This window comes from Salvelinus alpinus, chromosome 9 (assembly GCF_045679555.1).
Source record: "Salvelinus alpinus chromosome 9, SLU_Salpinus.1, whole genome shotgun sequence".
Taxonomy (NCBI): domain Eukaryota; kingdom Metazoa; phylum Chordata; class Actinopteri; order Salmoniformes; family Salmonidae; genus Salvelinus; species Salvelinus alpinus.
The window spans coordinates 30,858,608-30,879,727 of record NC_092094.1 but is presented as its reverse complement, the minus strand read 5'-3'; the positions used below and the strand labels follow the sequence as shown (position 1 = coordinate 30,879,727).

The 21,120-nt window shown below is 45.4% G+C and overlaps 1 protein-coding gene across 1 annotated transcript in view; it reads left to right on the top strand.

Moving 5' to 3' along the window:
* Positions 1–15,139, top strand: part of b4galnt3b (beta-1,4-N-acetyl-galactosaminyl transferase 3b) — a 38,091-nt gene extending 22,952 nt beyond the window's left edge. Inside the window, exons 4-20 of the mRNA XM_071416712.1 lie at positions 5,927–6,022; positions 6,116–6,206; positions 8,260–8,360; positions 8,470–8,537; positions 9,113–9,191; positions 9,279–9,345; positions 9,462–9,614; positions 9,713–9,822; positions 9,904–10,004; positions 10,263–10,336; positions 10,440–11,724; positions 11,803–12,062; positions 12,159–12,312; positions 12,805–12,877; positions 12,999–13,152; positions 13,235–13,361; positions 13,482–15,139. Of these exons, the coding sequence (XP_071272813.1) occupies positions 5,927–6,022; positions 6,116–6,206; positions 8,260–8,360; positions 8,470–8,537; positions 9,113–9,191; positions 9,279–9,345; positions 9,462–9,614; positions 9,713–9,822; positions 9,904–10,004; positions 10,263–10,336; positions 10,440–11,724; positions 11,803–12,062; positions 12,159–12,312; positions 12,805–12,877; positions 12,999–13,152; positions 13,235–13,361; positions 13,482–13,593 (3,105 nt within the window). The 3' untranslated portion in view covers positions 13,594–15,139. The remainder of the gene's footprint in view (positions 1–5,926; positions 6,023–6,115; positions 6,207–8,259; positions 8,361–8,469; positions 8,538–9,112; positions 9,192–9,278; positions 9,346–9,461; positions 9,615–9,712; positions 9,823–9,903; positions 10,005–10,262; positions 10,337–10,439; positions 11,725–11,802; positions 12,063–12,158; positions 12,313–12,804; positions 12,878–12,998; positions 13,153–13,234; positions 13,362–13,481) is intronic.
* Positions 15,140–21,120: the final 5,981 nt, after the last annotated feature.

The following is a 21,120-nucleotide window of genomic DNA, read 5'->3' as shown; positions in this document are numbered from 1 at the left end:
TAAGAAGAATGCCCCTCTCCCCACCAGTGTGATTGATACCTCCTGAGGGTTTAGCTTCAGGTAGTCACCTCATACAAGTACTTCGGATTATGGCTAGACGGTACACTGCCCTTCTCGCAACACATATCAAAGCTGCAGGCTAAAGTTAAATCTAGACTTGTTTTCCTCTATCGTAATCGCTCCCCTTTCACCCCAGCTACCAGAATAACCCTGATTCAGATGACCATCCTGCCATGCTAGATTACGGAGACATAATTTATAGATCGTCAGGTAAGGGTGCTCTCGAGGGGCTAGCTGTTTCTTTACCATTCGGCCATGACATTTGCCACAAATGCTCCTTATAGGATACTCCTCTGTATACCTGTCGCAAGACCCACTGGTTGATTTTTATTTATAAAACCCTCTTAGGCCTCATACCCCACTATCTGAGATGACTACTGCAGCCCTCATCTTCCACATACAACACCCGTTCTGCCAGTCACATTCTGTTAAAGGTCTGAGAAGCGCACATATCCCTGGGTCGCTCCTCTTTTCAGTTCGCTGCAGCTAGCGACTGGAACGAGCTGCAACAAACACTCCAACTGGACTGTTTTTATCTCCGTCTCTTCATTGAGACTCAATCATGGACACTCTTACTGACAGTTGTGGCTGCTTCACGTGATGTATTGTTGTCTCTACCTTATTGCTCTTTGTGCTGTTGTCTGTGCCCAATAATGTTTGTACCATGTTTTGTGCTGCTACCATGTTGTGTTCTTAGGTCTCTATTTACGTTGTGGTGTGTGTGTTGTCCTACTTTTATTTTACATTTTTGTGTCCTTTTGGTAGGCCATCATTGTGAATAAGAATTTGTTCTTTACTAACTTGCCTAGTTAAATAATATTTGACATGGCAAAATGTATAGAATTGCAAGAAAATTTGCCATAACTGCAAAATGTTCTTTGCATCCCACAACATTGTGTAGAATTGTAGGAAATTAGCTTTAAACCTGCAATATTCTCTCTACCAACGAGGGGTGTGAACAGTTTGTCATAAACAGTGCTTGTGCGTGGGATGTTCCCCAATGCTGGAAGGGGGGCCCTGAGTGAAAAAGTTTGGGAGCAGCTGCTACAGGCTACTTTCATTAAATTATTGGGAGTTATATTTAAAAAATAATTTGTCCATTTGTCCACCAGTCTCAAGTGTGGCTCTCCAAAATAAGGTTTTAATGACACAAAATAAAATTATAACTAGTTCACAAGGAGGCTTCACCCTCCCCTTTACTTTCATCTTATTGGAAAGCATTGTTATGTATTTTAGTCTTACTCTAAAGTTTTACAGTATTTATTACCTAGCCATTAGATATACTTAATTTGCTTTACACTCATTAGACCTATTATTTTGAGATGTATATCATTTGGGTGCATTACATATTCCTCAGCCCATACACGGAGTCTACAAAACATGAGCAACACCTTCCTAATATTGATTTGAACCCCCTTTTGCCATCATAACAGCCTTCATTTGTTTGGGCATGGGCTACAAGGTGTCATGCATTCCTCAGGGGTACTGGCCAATGTTGACTCCAATCCAATTTATTTATATAGCCCTTCTTACATCATCTGATATCTCAAAGTGCTGTACAGAAACCCAGCCTAAAACCCCAAACAGTAAGCAATGCAGGTGTAGAAGCACGGTCGCTAGGAAAAACTCCCTAGAAAGGCCAGAACCTAGGAAGAAACCTAGAGAGGAACCAGGCTATGAGGGGTGGCCAGTCCTCTTCTGGCTGTGCCAGGTGGAGATTATAACAGAACATGGCCAAGATGTTTAAAGTTTCATAATTGACCAACATGGTCAATTAATAATAATCACAGTGGTTGTCGAGGGTGCAACAAGTCAGCACCTCAGGAGTAAATGTCAGTTGCCTTTTCATAGCCGATCATTAAGAGTATCTCTACCGCTCCTGCGGTCTCTAGAGAGTTGAAAATGTCAGGTCTGGGACAGGTAGCACGTCCGGTGAACAGGTCAGGGTTCCATAGCCGCAGGCAGAACAGTTGAAACTGGAGCAGCATCACAGCCAGGTGGACTGGGGGCAACAAGGAGTCATCATGCCAGGTAGTCCTGAGGCATGGTCCTAGGGCTCAGGTCCAGAGAGAGAGAATATACTTAAATTCACACAGGACACCGGATAAGACAGGAGAAGTACTCCAGATATAAGACTGACCCTAGCCCCCCGACACATAAACTACTGCAGCATAAATACTGGAGGCTGAGACAGGAGGGGTCAGGAGATGCTGTGGCCCCATCCGATGATACCCCCGGACAGGGCCAAACAGGCAGGATATAACCCCTCACACTTTGCCAAAGCACAGCCCCCACACCACTAGAGGGATATCTTCAACCACCAACTTACCATCCTGAGACTAGGCCGAGTATAGCCCACAAAGATCTCCGCCACGGCACAACCCAAGGGGTGGCGCCAACCCAGACAGGAAGATCACATCAGTGACTCAACCCACTCAAGTGACGGACCCCTCCTAGGGACAGCATGGAAGAGCACCAGTAAGCCAGTGACTCAGCCCCTGTAATAGGGTTGGAGCCAGAGAATCCCAGTGGAGAGAGGGGAACTGTCCAGGCAGAGACAGCAAGGGAGGTTCGTTGCTCCAGAGCCTTTCCGTTCACCTTCACACTCCTGGGCCAGACTACACTCAATCATATGACCTTCTGAAGAGATAAGTCTTCAGTAAAGGTTGAGACCGAGTCTGCGTCTCTCACATGGGTAGGCAGACTATTCCATAAAAATGGAGATCTATAGGAGAAAGCCCTGCCTCCAGCTGTTTGCTTAGAAATTCTAGGGACAATTAGGAGGCCTGCGTCTTGTGACCGTAGCGTACGTGTGGGTATGTACGGCAGGACCAAATCGGAAAGATAGGTAGAAGCATGCCCATGTAATGCTTTGTAGGTTAGCAGTAAAACCTTGAAATCAGCCCTTGCCTTAACAGGAAGCCAGTGTAGAGAGGCTAGCACTGGAGTAATATGATCACATTTTTTGGTTCTAGTCAGGATTCTAGCAGCCGTATTTAGCACTAACTGAAGTTTATTTAGTGCTTTATCCGGGTAGCCGGAAAGTAGAGCATTGCAGTAGTCTAACCTAGAAGTAACAAAAGCATGGATTAATTTTTTGCATCTTTTTTTGGACAGAAAGTTTCTGATTTTTGCAATGTTACGTAGATGCTTCTCACAGTTGTGTTAAGTTGGCTGGGTGTCCTTTGGGTGGTGGATCATTCTTGATACACACGGAAAACTGTTGAGCGTGACAACCCGGCAGCCTTGCAGTTCATGACACACTTAAACCGGTGCACCTGGCAGCTACTACCATACCTTGTTCAAAGGCAAATTCACCCTCTGAATGGCACACATACACAATCCATGTCTCAAGGATTAAAAATCCTTCTTTAACCGGTCTCATCCCCTTCATCTACACTGATTTGAAGGGGATTTAACATCAAGGGATCATAGCTTTCACCTGGATTCAACTGGTAAGTTTGTCATGAAAAGAGCAGGAAATGGAGCAACTAACAATACAGATGGAATTCAATAAAAACGGTACCATAGAGGCACAGAAAGTTGGCAGATTTTTTTTTATAAATGGTTGAACTTTTTTCAGAAAGATCAAGTGTAATATATTATAAAAAATAAAGCGAACTGGCTGGAATATGGGGATTTTTTTTTTTATCTTCAAAAGTAGAAATGCTCCCAAAAATTAACAACAGGAACCTGTTACAAATGACTGTCATCCATGATTCACCAAACACTATTTTGAAAGGGGAAGCAAAGTACTTGAAGCATATGTTTTCGTTTGTCTCTTCAGTCTCCACTAACTGAAGTTAATTGTAAGAATTATTTTTCTTCTATTAATCATGTAAAATGAAGAGCTGTACAGAAAGACTTACGTGAGGCCACATTACAGAAGAGGAACTTCTTGATACAGTTAAATCCTTTAAGTCCGGACAAACTCCAGGGTCGAACCTTTTTTAACCACTCCTATAAAAATGGTAGACTATCAGATGGGCAGCTAGAAGGTCTGATTTCACTATTACTGAAACAGAACCAAGCTGGTAAATACACTGCTCAAAAAAAATAAAGGGAACACTTAACACAATGTAACTCCAAGTCAATCACACTTCTGTGAAATCAAACTGTCCACTTAGGAAGCAACACTGATTGACAATAAATGTCACATGCTGTTGTGCAAATGGAATAGACAAAAGGTGGAAATTATAGGCAATTAGCAAGACACCCCCAATAAAGGAGTGATTCTGCAGGTGGTGACCACAGACCACTTCTCAGTTCCTATGCTTCCTGGCTGATGTTTTGGTCACTTTTGAATGCTGGCGGTGCTTTCACTCTAGTGGTAGCATGAGACGGAGTCTACAACCCACACAAGTGGCTCAGGTAGTGCAGCTCATCCAGGATTGCACATCAATGCGAGCTGTGGCAAGAAGGTTTGCTGCGTCTGTCAGCGTAGTGTCCAGAGCATGGAGGCGCTACCAGGAGACAGGCCAGTACATCAGGAGACGTGGAGGAGGCCGTAGGAGGGCAACAACCCAGCAGCAGGACCGCTACCTCTGCCTTTGTGCAAGGAGGAGCACTGCCAGAGCCCTGCAAAATGACCTCCAGCAGGCCACAAATGTGCATGTGTCTGCTCAAACGGTCAGAAACAGACTCCATGAGGGTGGTAATGAGGGCCCAACGTCCACAGGTGGGGGTTGTGCTTTTGTGAAACATCACCGTTAAAACATACATTGCAATTAGAAATCAAAACTGGATGGTTTTCAGAGATAGATGGGAAGAGTTGAGGGGAACTGAAGGATGGGACTAGAAAAGAGGGGAGCTGAAGGATGGGACTAGAAAAGACACTGTAATAAATAGTGTCTGTGAAACGTATGTAAGCTGGAAGTAGAAGCCTAAGTGTTTTTGTCCATTAGTTTACTCCAATTAGGGGAGGGGTGGTAGGGTTAGGGGATATAATAATAAAGAAAATGTATACTTTAAAAATATATATTTTCTAATGTTTGTTTTGTACACTGTTACCCAAATGTAAAACTAGTAACTGTATTGTTTGACCTACTCCTTTCAGATTTTTCAAGCCAATCACAATCGTGCAATTTGTCAGACAACTCAAAGAGCTTCACATTAAAAATAGACGAGCATTGCGCTATGTCAGAGAAATGTCACATATCAACACGGCTGTCTTCTCAGCCTTATCTATCTTATTTTTCTACCAAAAGCTCCAGCCATTTGCCCCGCTGGACGTTCACATGCCATCGTTCCTTTCTTCATTTTGTCACGTGTTTTAGCAACTTTGGTAGAGTAAGTTCAAATATAATTTTATCCTACATTCGTGACAGACTAGGGATGTTTAGTTTCCATCTGTAATAATGTATGGCCACACTGGGACTAGTTGTCACCAAGCTAAGCGACTGTAGCCACCAAGCTAAGCGACTGTAGCCACCAAGCTAATGACCAATCATTAGCATCTCTGCTGTTAGCTGAAGACAGCGCCTCTCTTAGAGGCTTTGGATCTGACCTGCTTAATTCTCTCTCACACACACACACACTCTCTCACACAGCTCAGATAACTGGGGTGGCAGGTAGCCTAGTGGTTAGAGTGTTGGGCCATTAACCCGAAAGGTTGCTAGATCGAGTCCCTGAGCTGACAAGGTAAATATCTGTCGTTCTGCCCCTGAAGAAGGCAGTTAACCCACTGTTCCTAGGCCGTCATTGTAAATAAGAATTTGTTCTAACTGACTTGCCTAGTTAAATAAAGGATAAATCAATAGAAAAACCTGTCTTCCTAACAGGTGTTGGTGTGTGTGTGTGTGATGGAGAGAGGGGGTGTTATTATGGGATCAAACTGTCCTGTGTCCCCCCCCCCCCCCCCCCCCAGTATAAGGGACAGGCTAATCTCCATACCTTTGAGGACTGGTGTGGCAGCTCTACAGCTCAGCTTCGCATGAACCTGCATTACCCTCTTTACCCACACGTAAGTCACACAGTTCCCGAGCCAACATATACACATGACATGTCATAGCTCAACTGAAGACTACACCCATTCCTCTCTTGCTCTTTCCTCTAGTCCAGAACCACAGTAAAGAAGCTGGCTGTTTCTCCCAGGTGGATGAACTACGGCCTCAGGATATTTGGCTATCTCCACCCCTATACCGACGGTATTTTTTTTATTTTGGAAATCTGTTCCAAAGTTTTCCCAGATATACAGTACCAGTCAAAAGTTTGGACACACCTACTCATTCCAGGGTTTTTCTTTATTTTTACTATTTTCCACGTTGTAGAATAATAATGAATACATCAAAACTATGAAATAAAACACCTGGAATCATGTAGTAACCACAAAAGTGTAAAACAAATTCTTCAATGTAGCCACCTTGATGACAGCTTTGCACACTCTTGGCATTCTCTCAACCAGCTTCATGAGGTAGTCACCTGGAATGCATTTCAATTAACAGGTGTGGGACCTGGAAGTGTGGTGCCAGGAAAATAACCTCTCACCCAATGTCAAAAAAACAAAGGAGTTGATCGTTGACTTCAGGAAACGGCAGAGGGCCCCCTATCCACATCGATGGGACCGCAGTGGATAAGGTGGAAAGCTTCAAGTTCCTCTGTGTACATATCACTGAAAAGGTCCACCCACACAGACAGTGTGGTGAAGAAGGCGCAACAGCGCCTCTTCAACATCAGGAGGCTGAAGAAATTTGGCTTGGCACCTAAAACCCTGGTACGGCAACTGCACCACCCGCAACCACAGGGCTCTCCAGAGGATGGTGCGGTCTGCCCAACATATCACCGGGGGCAAACTACCTGCCTTGCAGTACACCTACAGCACCCGTTGTCACAGGAAGGCCAAAAAGATAATCAAGGACAACCACCACCCGAGCCATTGCCTGTTCACCTTGCTATCATCCAGAAGGCGAGGTCAGTACAGGTGCATCAAAGCTGGGACCTAGAGATAGAAGCTATTTTTCAAGGCCATCAGACTGTTAAATAGCCATCACTAGCACATTAGAGGCTGCTGCCCCATATAAACTCAGCAAAAAAAGAAATGTCCCTTTTTCAGGACCCTGAAATTGCAGCCCAAATAAATGCTTCACAGAGTTGAAGTAATAGACACATCTCAACATCAACTGTTCAGAGGAGATTGCGTGAATCAGGCTTTCATGGTCGATTTGCTGCAAAGAAATCACTACTAAAGGACACCAATAAGAAGAAGATACTTGCTTGGGCCAAGAAACACAACCAATAGACATTAGACTGATGAAAATCTGTCCTTTGGTCAGATGAGTCCAAATTTGAGATTTTTGGTTCCAAACGCTGTGTCTTTGTGAGACGCAGAGTAGGTGTACGGATGATCTCCGCATGTGTGGTTCCCACCGTGAAGCATGGAGGATGAGTTGTGATGGTGTGGGGGTGCTTTGCTGGTGACACGGTTTGATTTATTTAGAATTCAAGGCACACTTAACCAGCATGGGTACCACAGCATTCTGCAGCGATACGCCCATCCCATCTGGTTTGCACTATAATTTGTTTTTCAAAAGGACGATATGCATATGTGGGAACTCCTTCAAGACTGTTGGAAAAGCATTACAGGTGAAACTGGTTGAGAGATGGCCAAGAGTGTGCAAAGTTGTCATCAAGGCAAAGGGTGGCTACTTTGAAGAATCTAAAATGGAAAATATATTTTGATGTAATACTTTTTGGGTTACTATATGATTCCATATGTGTTATTTCATAGTTTTGATATACAACATTTTAAAAATAAAGTAAAACCCTTGAATGAGTAGGTGTCAACTTTTGACTGGTACTGTATGTGATCGTATACAAATGTAAGCAAGGTTTGAAATGCTTGTTTTAGTCAAAGATTATATATGTTTGGGCTTCTTGCAGTCAAGTCGCAGTCTACAAATGAGTTATTTGTAATTATGTTCCGTGACCCTGACCATCCACTCAAGAAAAAATTGTCCCAAGGCTGAATGTAGTTGTTGATCTCTGAAGTAAAGCATCTAAGTTGGGTGGATAGTAACACCAAGGCTTTTGACAACTGTGTTTGGTGCAGTAAGACAGCCATTCAATTATACGATCAGTTCTGACAACTTTACATGCCACAGGGCGACTGAACCACAGGGGTCCAAACACTGAACCCAGAGGAACACCTAATTCAAATAATTATCTGACTATATTTGTCATCTCTGTGTCTGTTTGTTCCAGGTGAGTTTGTGTTTGCGGTGAGCTCTGATGATAACTCTGAGTTCTGGCTGAGCCGGGATAACTCTCCACTCAACCTGCAGCTACTGGCCTGGATTGGCAAGGTGGGCTCTGAGAGTCTGTCAGTTTGGACCGAAGATGGCTCCAGTGACTGTAATGATTGTGTTTATTTGGGGTTCTGGGAGCTCTCTGACTGTGTGTGGTGTTTTGCAGACTGGCATGGAGTGGACTGCTCCTGGTGAGTTTGGGAAGTATGCCAGTCAGACATCCAGACCGGTTAGGTGAGTCAGCTAAACACTGTGGGTGTGTATGAGTGAAGGCTATGATTGTCGGAAGTTTGTCGGGAAACAAAATTGTGTATGAATCTATTTGTTTCAAGTGAATAACTGAAAACACATCCAAACACAGGGCTGAGTTATTTTTAGCAGAGGTTGTTTTTCTTCTTGTGGTGGCTTGGTGTGATGTCACTGAGCCAGGATGAACACACACACACACACATTCAGAAATGTACACAAACACACTTCTGATGTGTGTGTGTGTGTGTGTGTACAATGATGGATGGTGCAGGGAGACGTGGGTTTGATCCTGACAAAAGAAGCTGTCACAACTACCATAATGAAGCATGGACCACAGGCTAGAGGGGTAGAGTAGAAAGAGGGAGGGGGACAGGGGGAGAGAGGTTAAAGGAGGTGATAGAGGGAGGGAGATGATAGTCAGGTATTGGCAGGAGAGGGGGAGGTAGCTATGGAAGGGGGAGGAAGAAAGGCATTCACAGTTAAGGGGCATGACATGACAGGCATCTACAACCGCCTATCAGAAACTAGCATGGAGTAACTGTTTTGTGTGTGTTCTGCAGGCTGTCCGTTCAAAGGAGGTACTTTTTTGAGATAGTCCATAAACAGAACGACAGAGGAACAGACCACATTGAGGTGGCGGTGAGTTTCCCCTCTTCTCTACTCTTTCCTGTGTGTGTGCGCATCTGGGCAGTAGTATGAAGTGTGTGTGTATTTGTTTTGACACAGTGGCAGCTGAACCAGGAGGGTCTAAGGTTTACAGTCATCAGCTCCAAGTACATATCCCTCTACAGCAGTGAGTAACACACACACACACACACACACATTCTAGCTATCCAATATTACTAACAAATTTTAACTACCTAACTGTTATTTCAGACATGTATTTCAGATGTTTGTGTGTGTGTACAGATGAGTCTGCTCTGAGGATGAGTGACATCACTCATGTACCCCAAACGGCTGCTAGTCACACCCTCTCGCCTAGCAACCAGCCCGACAACCAGCTGAGCAACCAGCCTGCAGCCGACATGCTGAGAGTCGACCCACGCGACACCCTATACCAGAGTAAGACCACACACATACACACACACACACACACACACACACACACACACACACAACACTACAGTCACTAGATTGAACAAATAACTCTGTCTGTGTAGTCCCTGCCTTAGACAGTAGGTTCCTACAAGGCGTGTTACCTGACTGCACCTATAAACCCAGCTACATCATCAAAGGTTTCCCTCTGCTGCGATACCAAGGCCTGCAATTTGTAAGTACCATAAATATTCCACCTCGAATCCCTATAAGTAACAGAAATGAGCGTGTTATTACCATGTTTGTGTGTCTCCAGGTCCACATGTCCTACATCTATCCCAACGACTACACGCGGCTCACACACATGGAGACAGACAACACCTGCTTCTACCACGACAGTCCCCTATACCTGGACAGGTGAGGAGGGGAGGGAGAGAGGCCGGGAGAGGGAAAGGGAGAGTGTTTGTATTTTTATGAAGTAGAACTGACAGTGAAATGTCTAACCTCTATGACTCTGGTCTGAGAAGGGGCTTATCCTGTATGAGGTCGTTACCATTACCAACCAGCAGAGGGCAGGGTGCAATCACTGAAGTTATGGATAATGTCGTCAGAGAGAGATGGTAACATTCCCTCTCTACCCCCCCCCCCCCCCCCCCCCGTATCGCCACTCTCTAGGTATGGCTTTTCCAGGTACATGAGGCTGGATGAGCCAGAGGGGCAGGAGGGAGAGAGCCGAGCCAGAGGTAGAGGTAGGAGACACACATTTTTCTTTGGTTAAAAAGTATATGAACTGTCGCAGGTCGGCCTTTGTTTTATTTTAACACTCTTCTCTGTCTGCGTGTTGTTTGGTAGTTGATGGCATCTTGAGGAGGAGAAAGGCCGTCTCAGAGGAGGGGTTAGATGGCGAGGCTCCTCCAAATGTGGGAGGGGCTAGTAAGAAAGACCCCGCTCCTCCTGACTATGGAGACGACTATGACGATTACGCTCAGAGACGACGACGCAAACTCTTCTCCCTGCCAGAGGCCGACAGGGCACCTACACACACAAACATGTCTGATACTGTCACATACAAGAAGAGGAGAGAAACAAATGCAGCAGCTGTAATAGAGCAACAAGCTGTAGTCCAGACCAGAGCAACAGAACAGGATGGGTTGGAGATCCCCCCTGGTCCTGGGTCACATACATCACTACAGACTACACCAGCAGAACAGCTGAGACTAGCAAAAAGACCAGCAGACAGACCAGCAGAACAGCTCAGACCTGTGAAGTCCAGAGCAGGGGAACAGAAACCAGGAGGGACGCCAGCAGACCGAAAACAACCCAGACCAAGAGAGAGACCAGCAGAACAGAACTCAGCCGGCTTAAAGATTTTACCCGCACCACAAAAACTAGACCAGAACCTGTCAGTAGAGGGAGATGGACCAGAAGTTCGGCTTCCCCAGCTGCAAGGGAGGCACCGGCGTGTTCAACGGCCTGGTCCGAGGGGTTGGGGTAACGCAACACCCAATCCCCTGAAGCACCTCCCACCTCCCACTGTCTCTAATTGGTCCATCAGGGTCGGTCGAGGGCGGAGACTTGTTAACCGTACACTGGAGCTGTGGTCAGCGGTTGCCAAACAGTCGACCACACGACTGCCTGAGGTTAAACCACCGCTAATTAAGTTGGACCACAAAGCAACTGTGACTAGGAAGAGAGTCCAGGTCCTAGAGACAGATATCATCCTCCGAGCACAACCACAGATAAAGTCACGACCGCAACCTGACTATGACAACACACTCCACGGGGATCTGCCCCCTGGTGTGGTCAGAGGGATGGACCGTCTGGTTGAAGGGGTTGACAGAGGGGGAGGTGGTGAGAGAGAGGGGGAGGAGGTGGGTGTGAGTGAGTCTTTATGGGGTCTTGAGGGAGACTCTGAAGAGGTGGAGGGCTTGTCTTATGACTCCACCCCTCGAACAGTGTTTGACCCTGAGGTGAACTGGGCTCAGACATTCCAGGTGACCCCTTTAGACCTCCAAGCGATGCGCTCTGATTGGATAGACCTCCGCTGTAACGTGTCTGGTAACCTGCTGCTCCGCCCTAGAGACGCTCTGCCTATCGTCAAGGCCTTCATGAACAAACTCAACCACAGACACCATGGGTCAGTGTGTGTGTGTACAGTATATGTGTTTGTGGAAGTGTGAGTGTGTGTTAAACCTGTCCCTCCCTCCCTCCCTAGGCGTTTCAGCCTGGTGCGTGTGCTGAACGTTGAGAGGAGAGTGGATGGAGCTCAGGGCAGCAGGTACTTCCTGGAGCTGGAGCTGAGGGATGTGAATGGCCAACACCTTCGCCTGTCACACTACATCTATGCTCTGATTCGCCACAGACTATCTCGCCCCCGGGGACTCCCGCCGCTTCGCCCTGCCCCTGAGATGTTGCTATGCAACCCTGTCGGTTTTCACTGGAACCCAACTGCCACTGTCCACTTCATAGTACCAGGTACGCACAAACACACACCCTACTGCTACTCTCCTACTGTTGTAGGGCGATATATTGCTTTATTCTTGTGGGTGTCTGTCTATCTGTGTGTGTCAGTAAAGAACCAGGCCCGCTGGGTGCAGCAACTGATAGTTGACATGGAGGGTCTGTACAAGACCACTGGAGACCCCAACTTCAACCTCATCATCACCGACTACAACAGCACTGACATGGACATAGAGACAACACTAAAGGCATCCACCCTGCACAGGTACGCAGTGTGTGGCATTTCATTGCGCAATAAATTATAAAAATGGTATGTAAACAAATCATCCGAAAGCCTCCCGTAGACTACTTGTGCACATTCCTCCACTCTAAAATAATTCCAGCATCCACACAGTAATGGAAAGAGACATCTGTTACAAAACACCAGAAAGTATAATGACTTTTGGGAATTAAGTCAATTGTAGCCTGGATTGAGTTAATGTTGAGGTGTTGTCCACTGCTGTCTTGGTCTTGGACATTCATCTTTGCCTTGATAAAAAAATTCTCGCCGCAGATATGAAACCACACTGCATTTTGGAGCATATACCACCCATTTTCTAGTCCATTCGCTAATTTTTCATTTGGCTGAGATGCGGCAATAATAAATGATGGTGTAAAATCCTACGGTGTTGGCATCTTTGCTTAAATTATTGTGATAAGCGAATGTTTGAACTGTGCGGCTTATTTTCACCCCTGATAACTTGCCTCTGTGTACCAGGTACCAATACTTGAAGCTGAGTGGGAACTTTGAGCGTTCTGCTGGTCTACAGGCCGGCATCGACCTCATCACTGTGAGTGAGACATGATCAGTGACATCATCACTGTGACAGACAGTGGGTGTGTAGCGTTTTGTGTTCCATACATCAACTGAGTTTCATGAAATGGGCATAAATATTCTCTTTTCCTCCCCAGAATGAGCACAGTATAGTGTTTCTGTGTGACCTCCACATCCACTTCCCCCCCTCCATCATCGACTCAGTCAGGAAACACTGTGTGGAGGGACACATGGCCTTCGCTCCTATCGTCATGAGACTGGACTGTGGGGCTACGCCCAGGGAGCCCAGAGGTACACACACACAAGCACGTGCACACACACAAGCACGTGCACACACACACACGTCTCACACGTCTCTCTGTGTGTGTTCCAGGTTACTGGGAGGTGAATGGGTTTGGTCTGCTGGGGATCTATAAGTCTGACTTGGATGCTGCAGGAGGCATGAACACACATGACTTCACTGACCGCTGGGGAGGAGAGGACTGGGAGCTGCTGGACAGGTGTGTGTTTGTCTGTCTATGGTGGTTTGGTACATGTTTGTGTGTGTTCTGTTGCTCTTGCCTACTCTGTCAATCTGATCATTAATAGGAATTATGTTGCTCTCCCATGCTCTGTGTCAGGATTCTGCAGTCGGGTCTGGAGGTGGAGCGTATCTACATGAGGAACTTCCTGCATCACTACCACTCTAAGCGTGGCATGTGGAACAGACGCACCCAACGCAGCGGCACGTAACCCACAACAACACAGCCAAAACGTTCAGCGATGCAGCCGTACCCACGACGACGCATCCGTGGGTGCAAGCAAACTGCCACACTTTAACGTCCCCATTCCTCGCATCAGCCATTTACAGCTGTCGACCGGTTAACGAGAGGGCAGGACAGAGGGGATTCCTGACACCATTGGGTGATATCCCCTGTCACTCAAAAGGTTTGAGGGTGTGGTGATGATGAACACAACATAGTACTGATTGTCCGGGAAAAAGACACAACTAGAGCAGAGGTACTCAAATCTGAACATGTAGGTCCGCAGTACTGCTGGTTGGCCAGTCACTCACCAAGTGTCCCAGGTCTGAATCACAGGTTGATGTTTATTGTCATGATTCTTTCCCTGGAGGCAGAACTGAGCTGTTTCTGCAAGATGGGCCAGCAGCCAAGTCAAAGTTGTCTGTATCTTAAAAATTCACGATTTTTGGTCTTAATTTAAGGTTTGGGTTAGCAGTGTGGTTGGGGTTTCAAAACAGATTTTATGACCACTGCTAAGCTGCCTCCAGGGCAAGACTAATGACAATAAATAACAACCTGTGTCCGAATCAGTCCCCAGTCCCGAATCAGACTTCAAGAACTGGATTTGAGAAAAGGTGGACAAAACACTACTGGGTACTCTATTTAAACATGATACTACTGATTTACTGTATTTTAACAACACACTACCGAGGATCCTGTTCTAAGGAGATACTGTTGTAGTAAAAATGTAAACCTTTTTCCACACAGTGTGGATATTTTCCTTTGGCTAGACAATGACAGATGTCTTTGGTAGCGTGAGGAGACTAAGAAGAAAACTGGGAGCAGTGATGATCTGCTCTGGTCACTGGTACTGATGAACTAGTCTGGACAATCCTGGGCTGCCTAACCAAAGACAGAGACGATACACACCTACACACACATCATTTTAAACATCATGGATCATACAGCATTTGTATGTAATCAGGGTCCAGCTTATTTATTGACAATGACAAAATGCACCAATGTTACTGTATCACTGTGATTGTAATTTTTTGGTTTAAAACATTGTTTTATTAATATAATGAATTAAGACGTGAAAAGGGGGATCACTTCTGATTCAGGCAAGTTTACTGTACTGGATGGGGATATTTCCTTTAATATGCAATGTGCATTATGAAGCCTGCTGTATTCACGAGTGCCTGCTCCATAGCTCTGCTACTAGAGCTCTACTACATATTACTGACTCTTGGATGTCACATTGTGCCTATTGCATGTATCCTTCGGGAGCGCTGTCTATGTAATTTTCTAATTCTAATTATACTTAAGAGGATCCCGCACCCAACCCCTTGAGCAAGTTAACAATTTTTTTAATGTTACTCCGTGCCTTCTCTACAGCTCCGGCGAAGCTGGGGGTTCAGTTGACACAACTAGAAAACTTTTGAAATGGGGAAATACTACCTGAACTTGTCAGTTAAAGCCCCCATGTAGTCTTTTACATTAGATATTTAAATCATCACTGTATGTCTAATAAATCACTGTTTATTTCATGAAAATAACTCCAAATAATTTTTATAATTTATTTCCATGAGCCTCCTTTTGCCATTGAAATGCTGTGTCTCATCATTTGGGCGTGTTGATACAAATGTTAATATAGTTACATACACAGCCCTAATTTCCCGAATTGGATCGTCTAGAGCCTACTCCGCGTACCCCTTCAAAGTAGGAGGATGCATATGCAAATTATCGATGGCTGGTCATTGGTCAGAATAATCAGATCAGATTGTGATGTCATGATCTGTGCCAAAAAACCCACCCACCTGAACAGGCTTGAAATTCTAGGCATTTTCTTTCAAACAGCTCTTACACAAAAAGGGCGTTATCAAAATGTTCACAATTTCAGTGTTATTTTGACCGCCGTGTGAAGAAAAAAACAAAAAACAACTGGAAATCATGTTTATGCCGCTAAAAAAATGCTACGTTTGGTGTTCCATTTCACAATGTGATTGGGAGTATCACAATACCTTGTCTATATATCTGACCTTTTTGTTACTGAAGTCAGACTCATGGCAGCTGTTTCTACCTTCTGTCTAGTGTCTACACTCCCTTTCTGTTTTGCTGTACATTCCAGTCTTGGGCGCTCTCTAACGGTCTACCATGCTGTAAAAACGTATTTATTTTCAAACAAAAGAGTAGAGACGCAGGAAAATGAGCATCATACATTTGTAACAATAATTAAGATATTACTTATCAATCCCCTAAAACAAAAATAAACACAATTAATTAAAAATGAAAAGCTGAAATGTCTTGAATCAATAGGTGTTCAACTCTCTTTGTTATGGCAAGCCTAAATAAGTTCAGGAGTAAAAATTCACGTGTCGCATGGACTCACACTATGTGCAATAATAGTGTTTGACAATTTTTTTTATGACTACCTCATTCATTCAGTATGTTAAAGCAGCACAAGTAGCACTCAGTCTAGCACGGAGTCTCTCCTCATGAGATCCATGAGGTGGCGCACAAATTGGGCCAATTTCGACCGTCGCCTCTCCTGAGTCCGTACGGGAGTTGCAGCGATGGGACAAGACTAACTACCAATTGGATACCATGAATTTGTGTAGAATAAGGAGTAAAAATAAAATGTGCGGTCTGAATCAGTACCAGAACCACGCAGGCCCCTAAACAAGGGACTTTACATCAGAGCTTTTAACTTGTCCAGATGGTGACGTGTGGTGGCATGAGAGTATAAAGCCAGGACAGACAGGTGAGATGGCTCATACAGTGCCTTCGGAACGTATTCAGACCCCTTGACTTTTTTCCACATTTTAAGTTTTTATTAATGTTTTCCCCCCCTCAATCTACACACAATACCCCATAATGACAAAGCAAAAACAGGTTTAGAAATGTTTGCTAATTTATTTCAATAAAAAATTAAAAAAAGATTTAACGTAACAATTCAGACCCTTTACTCAGTACTTTGGTGAACATTTGGCAGCGATTACAGCCTTGAGTCTTCTTGGGTATGACTCTACAAGCTTGGCACACCTGTATTTGGGGAGTTTCTCCCATTTTCTTCTCTGCAGATCATCTCAAGCTCTGTCTGGTTGGATGGGGAGTGTTGCTGCACAGCTATTTTCAGGTCTCCAGAGATGTTCGGTCGGGTTCAAGTCGGGGCTCTGGCTGGGCCACTCAAGGACATTCAGAGACTTGTCCCGAAGCCACTTCTGTGTTGTCTTGGCTGTGTACTTAGGGTTGTTGTCCTGTTGGAAGGTGAACCTTCGCCCCAGTCTGAGGTCCTGAGCGCTCTGGAGCAGGTTTTCATCAAGGATCTCTCTGTACCGTGGTCCGTTCATCTTTGCCTTGATCCTGACTAGTCTCCCAGTCACTGCTGCTGAAAAACATCCCAACAGCATGATGCTGCCACCACCATGCTTCACCGTAGAGATGGTGCCAGGTTTCCTCCAGACGTGATGCTTGGCATTCAGGCCAAAGAGTTCACTCTTGGTTTCATCAGACGAGAATTGTTTCTCATGGTCTGAGAGTCTTTAGATGCCTTTTACTGAGGAGTGGCTTCCGTCTGGCCACTCTACCATAAAGGCCTGATTGGTGGAGTGCTGCAGAGATGGTTGTCCTTCTGGAAGGTTCTCCCATCTCCACAGAGGAACTATAGAGCTCTGTCAGAGTGACCATCGGGTTCTTGGTCACCTGCCTGACCAAGGCCCTTCTCCGATTGCTCAGTTTGGCCAGGCGGCCAGTTCTAGGACGAGTCTTGTTGGTTCCAAGCTACTTCCATTTAAGAATGATGCCACTGTGTTCTTGGGAACCTTCAATGTAGAATTTTGTGGGTACACTTCCCCAGATCTGTGCCTCGACACAATCATGTCTCGGAACTCTACGGACAATTCCTTCGACCTCATGGCTTGGTCTTTGCTCTGATATGCATTGTCAACTGTGGAACCTTTTATATAGACAGGTGTGTGCCTTTCCAAATCCTGTCCAATCAATTGAATTTACCACAGGTGGACTCCAAGTTGTAGAAACATCTCAAGGATGATCAATGGAAACAGGATGAACCTGAGCTCAATTTCCAGGTTGTATCACAAATGGCCATGATTGGGAGTCCCATAGGGCGGTGCACAATTGGCCCAGCGTTATCTGGGTTTGGCCGGTGTAGGCTGTCATTGTAAATAAGAATGTGTTCTTAACGGTCTTGCCTAGTTAAATAAAGGTAAAAAAAGAACATTCCTCAAGAAGCTGGTTGAGAGAATGCCAAGAGTGTGCAAAGCTGTCATCATGGCAAAGGGTGGCTACTTTGAAGAATCTCATATATACAATATTTTTTTTATTTGTGTAACACTTTTTTGGTTACTACATGATTCCATATCAATCAATCAAATGTATTTATAAAACCCTTCTTACATCAGCTGATGTCACAAAGTACTGTACAGAAACCCAGCCTAAAACCCCAAACAGCAAGCAATGCAGGTTTAGAAGCACGGTGGCTAGGAAAAACTCCCTAGAAAGGCCAGAACCTAGGAAGAAACCTAGAGAGGAACCAGGCTATGAGGGGTGTCCAGTCCTCTTCTGGCTGTGCCGGGTGGAGATTATAACAGAACATGGCCAAGATGTTCAAATGTTCATAGATGACCAGCAGGATCAAATAATAATAATAATCGCAGTGTTGTAGAGGGTGCAACAGGTCAGCACCTCAGGAGTAAATGTCAGTTTGCTTTTCATAGCCAATCATTCAGAGTATTTCTACCACTCCTGCTGTCTCTAGAGAGTTGAAAACAGCAGGTCTGGGACAGGTAGCACGTCCGGTGAACAGGTCAGGGTTCCATAACCGCAGGCAGAACAGTTGAAACTGGAGCAGCAGCACGACCAGGTGGACTGGGGACAGCAAGGAGTCATCAGGCCAGGTAGTCCAGAGAGAGAGAGTGTGTATATATATATATATATATATATATACAGTGGGGAGAACAAGTATTTGATACACTGCCGATTTTGCAGGTTTTCCTACTTACAAAGCATGTAGAGGTCTGTCATTTTTATCATAGGTACACTTCAACTGTGAGAGACGGAATCTAAAACAAAAGTCCAGAAAATCACATTGTATGATTTTTAAGTAATTAATTTGCATTTTATTGCATGACATAAGTATTTGATCACCTACCAACCAGTAAGAATTCCGGCTCTCACAGACCTGTTAGTTTTTCTTTAAGAAGCCCTCCTGTTCTCCACTCATTACCTGTATTAACTGCACCTGTTTGAACTCGTTACCTGTATAAAAGACACCTGTCCACACACTCAATCAAACAGACTCCAACCTCTCCACAATGGCCAAGACCAGAGAGCTGTGTAAGGACATCAGGGATAAATTGTAGACCTGTACAAGGCTGGGATGGGCTACAGGACAATAGGCAAGCAGCTTGATGAGAAGGCAACAACTGTTGGCACAATTATTAGAAAATGGAAGAAGTTCAAGATGACGGTCAATCACCCTCGGTCTGGGGCTCCATGCAAGATCTCACCTCGTGGGGCATCAATGATCATGAGGAATGTGAGGGATCAGCCCAGAACTACACGGCAGGACCTGGTCAATGACCTGAAGAGAGCTGGGACCACAGTCTCAAAGAAAACCATTAGTAACACACTACGCCGTCATGGATTAAAATCCTGCAGCGCACGCAAGGTCCCCCTGCTCAAGCCAGCGCATGTCCAGGCCCGTCTGAAGTTTGCCAATGACCATCTGGATGATCCAGAGGAGGAATGGGAGAAGGTCATGTGGTCTGATGAGACAAAAATAGAGCTTTTTGCTCTAAACTCCACTCGCCGTGTTTGGAGGAATAGAAGGATGAGTACAACCCCAAGAACACCATCCCAACCGTGAAGCATGGAGGTGGAAACATCATTCTTTGGGGATGCTTTTCTGCAAAGGGGACAGGACGACTGCACCGTATTGAGGGGAGGATGGATGGGGCCATGTATCGCGAGATCTACACCAACAACCTCCTTCCCTCAGTAAGAGCATTGAAGATGGGTCGTGGCTGGGTCTTCCAGCATGACAACGACCCGAAACACACAGCCAGGGCAACTAAGGAGTGGCTCCGTAAGAAGCATCTCAAGGTCCTGGAGTGGCCTAGCCAGTCTCCAGACCTGAACCCAATAGAAAATCTTTGGAGGGAGCCGAAAGTCCGTATTGCCCAGCGACAGCCCCGAAACCTGAAGGATCTGGAGAAGGTCTGTATGGAGGAGTGGGCCAAAATCCCTGCTGCAGTGTGTGCAAACCTGGTCAAGAACTACAGGAAACGTATGATCTCTGTAATTGCAAACTAAGGTTTCTGTACCAAATATTAAGTAATGCTTTTCTGATGTATCAAATACTTATGTCATGCAATAAAATGCAAATTAATTACTTAAAAATCATACAATGTGATTTTCTGGATTTTTGTTTTAGATTCCGTCTCTCACAGTTGAAGTGTACCTATGATAAAAATTACAGACCTCTACATGCTTTGTAAGTAGGAAAACCTGCAAAATCATCAGTGTATCAAATACTTGTTCTCCCCACTGTATATATACACAGAAGAAATACTCCAGATATAACAGACTGACCCTAGCTCCCCGACACACACTACTGCAGCATAAATACTGGAGGCTGAGACGGGAGGGGTCGGGAGACACTGTGGCCCCGTCCGACGATACCCCCGGACAGGGCAAAACAGGCAGGATATAACCCCACACACTTTACCAAAGCACAGCCCCCACACCACGAGAGAGATACCTTCAACCACCAACTTACCATCCTGAGGCAAGGCCGAGTATAGCCCACAAAGATCTCCGCCACGGCACAACCCAAGGAGGGGCACCAACCCGAACAGGAAGATCACGACAGTGACTCAACCCACTCAAGTGACGGACCCCTCCTAGGGACAGCATGGAAGAGCACCAGTAAGCCAGTGACTCAGCCCCTGTAATAGGGTTGGAGCCAGAGAATCCCAGTGGAGAGAGGGGAACCGGCCAGGCAGAGACAGCAAGGGCGGTTTGTTGCTCCAGTGCCTTTCCGTTCACCTTCACACTCCTGGGCCAGACTACACTCAGTCATAGGACCTACTGAAGAGATGAGTCGTCAATAAAGACTTAAAGGTTGAGACCGAGTCTGCGTCTCTCACATGGGTAGGCAGACCATTCCATAAAAATTTAGCTCTATAGGAGAAAGCCCTGCCTCCAGCAGTTTGCTTAGAAATTCTAGGGACAATTAGGAGGCCTGCGTCTTGTGACCGTAGCGTACGTGTGGGTATGTACGGCAGGACCAAATCGGAAAGATAGGTAGAAGCATGCCCATGTAATGCTTTGTAGGTTAGCAGTAAAACCTTGAAATCAGCCCTTGCCTTAACAGGAAGCCAGTGTAGGGAGGCTAGCACTGGAGTAATATGATAAAAAATGTTGGTTCCTAACTGAAGTTAATTTAGCGCTTTATCCAGGTAGCCAGAAAGTAGAGCATTGAAGTCGTCTAATCTAGAAGTGACAAAAGCATGGA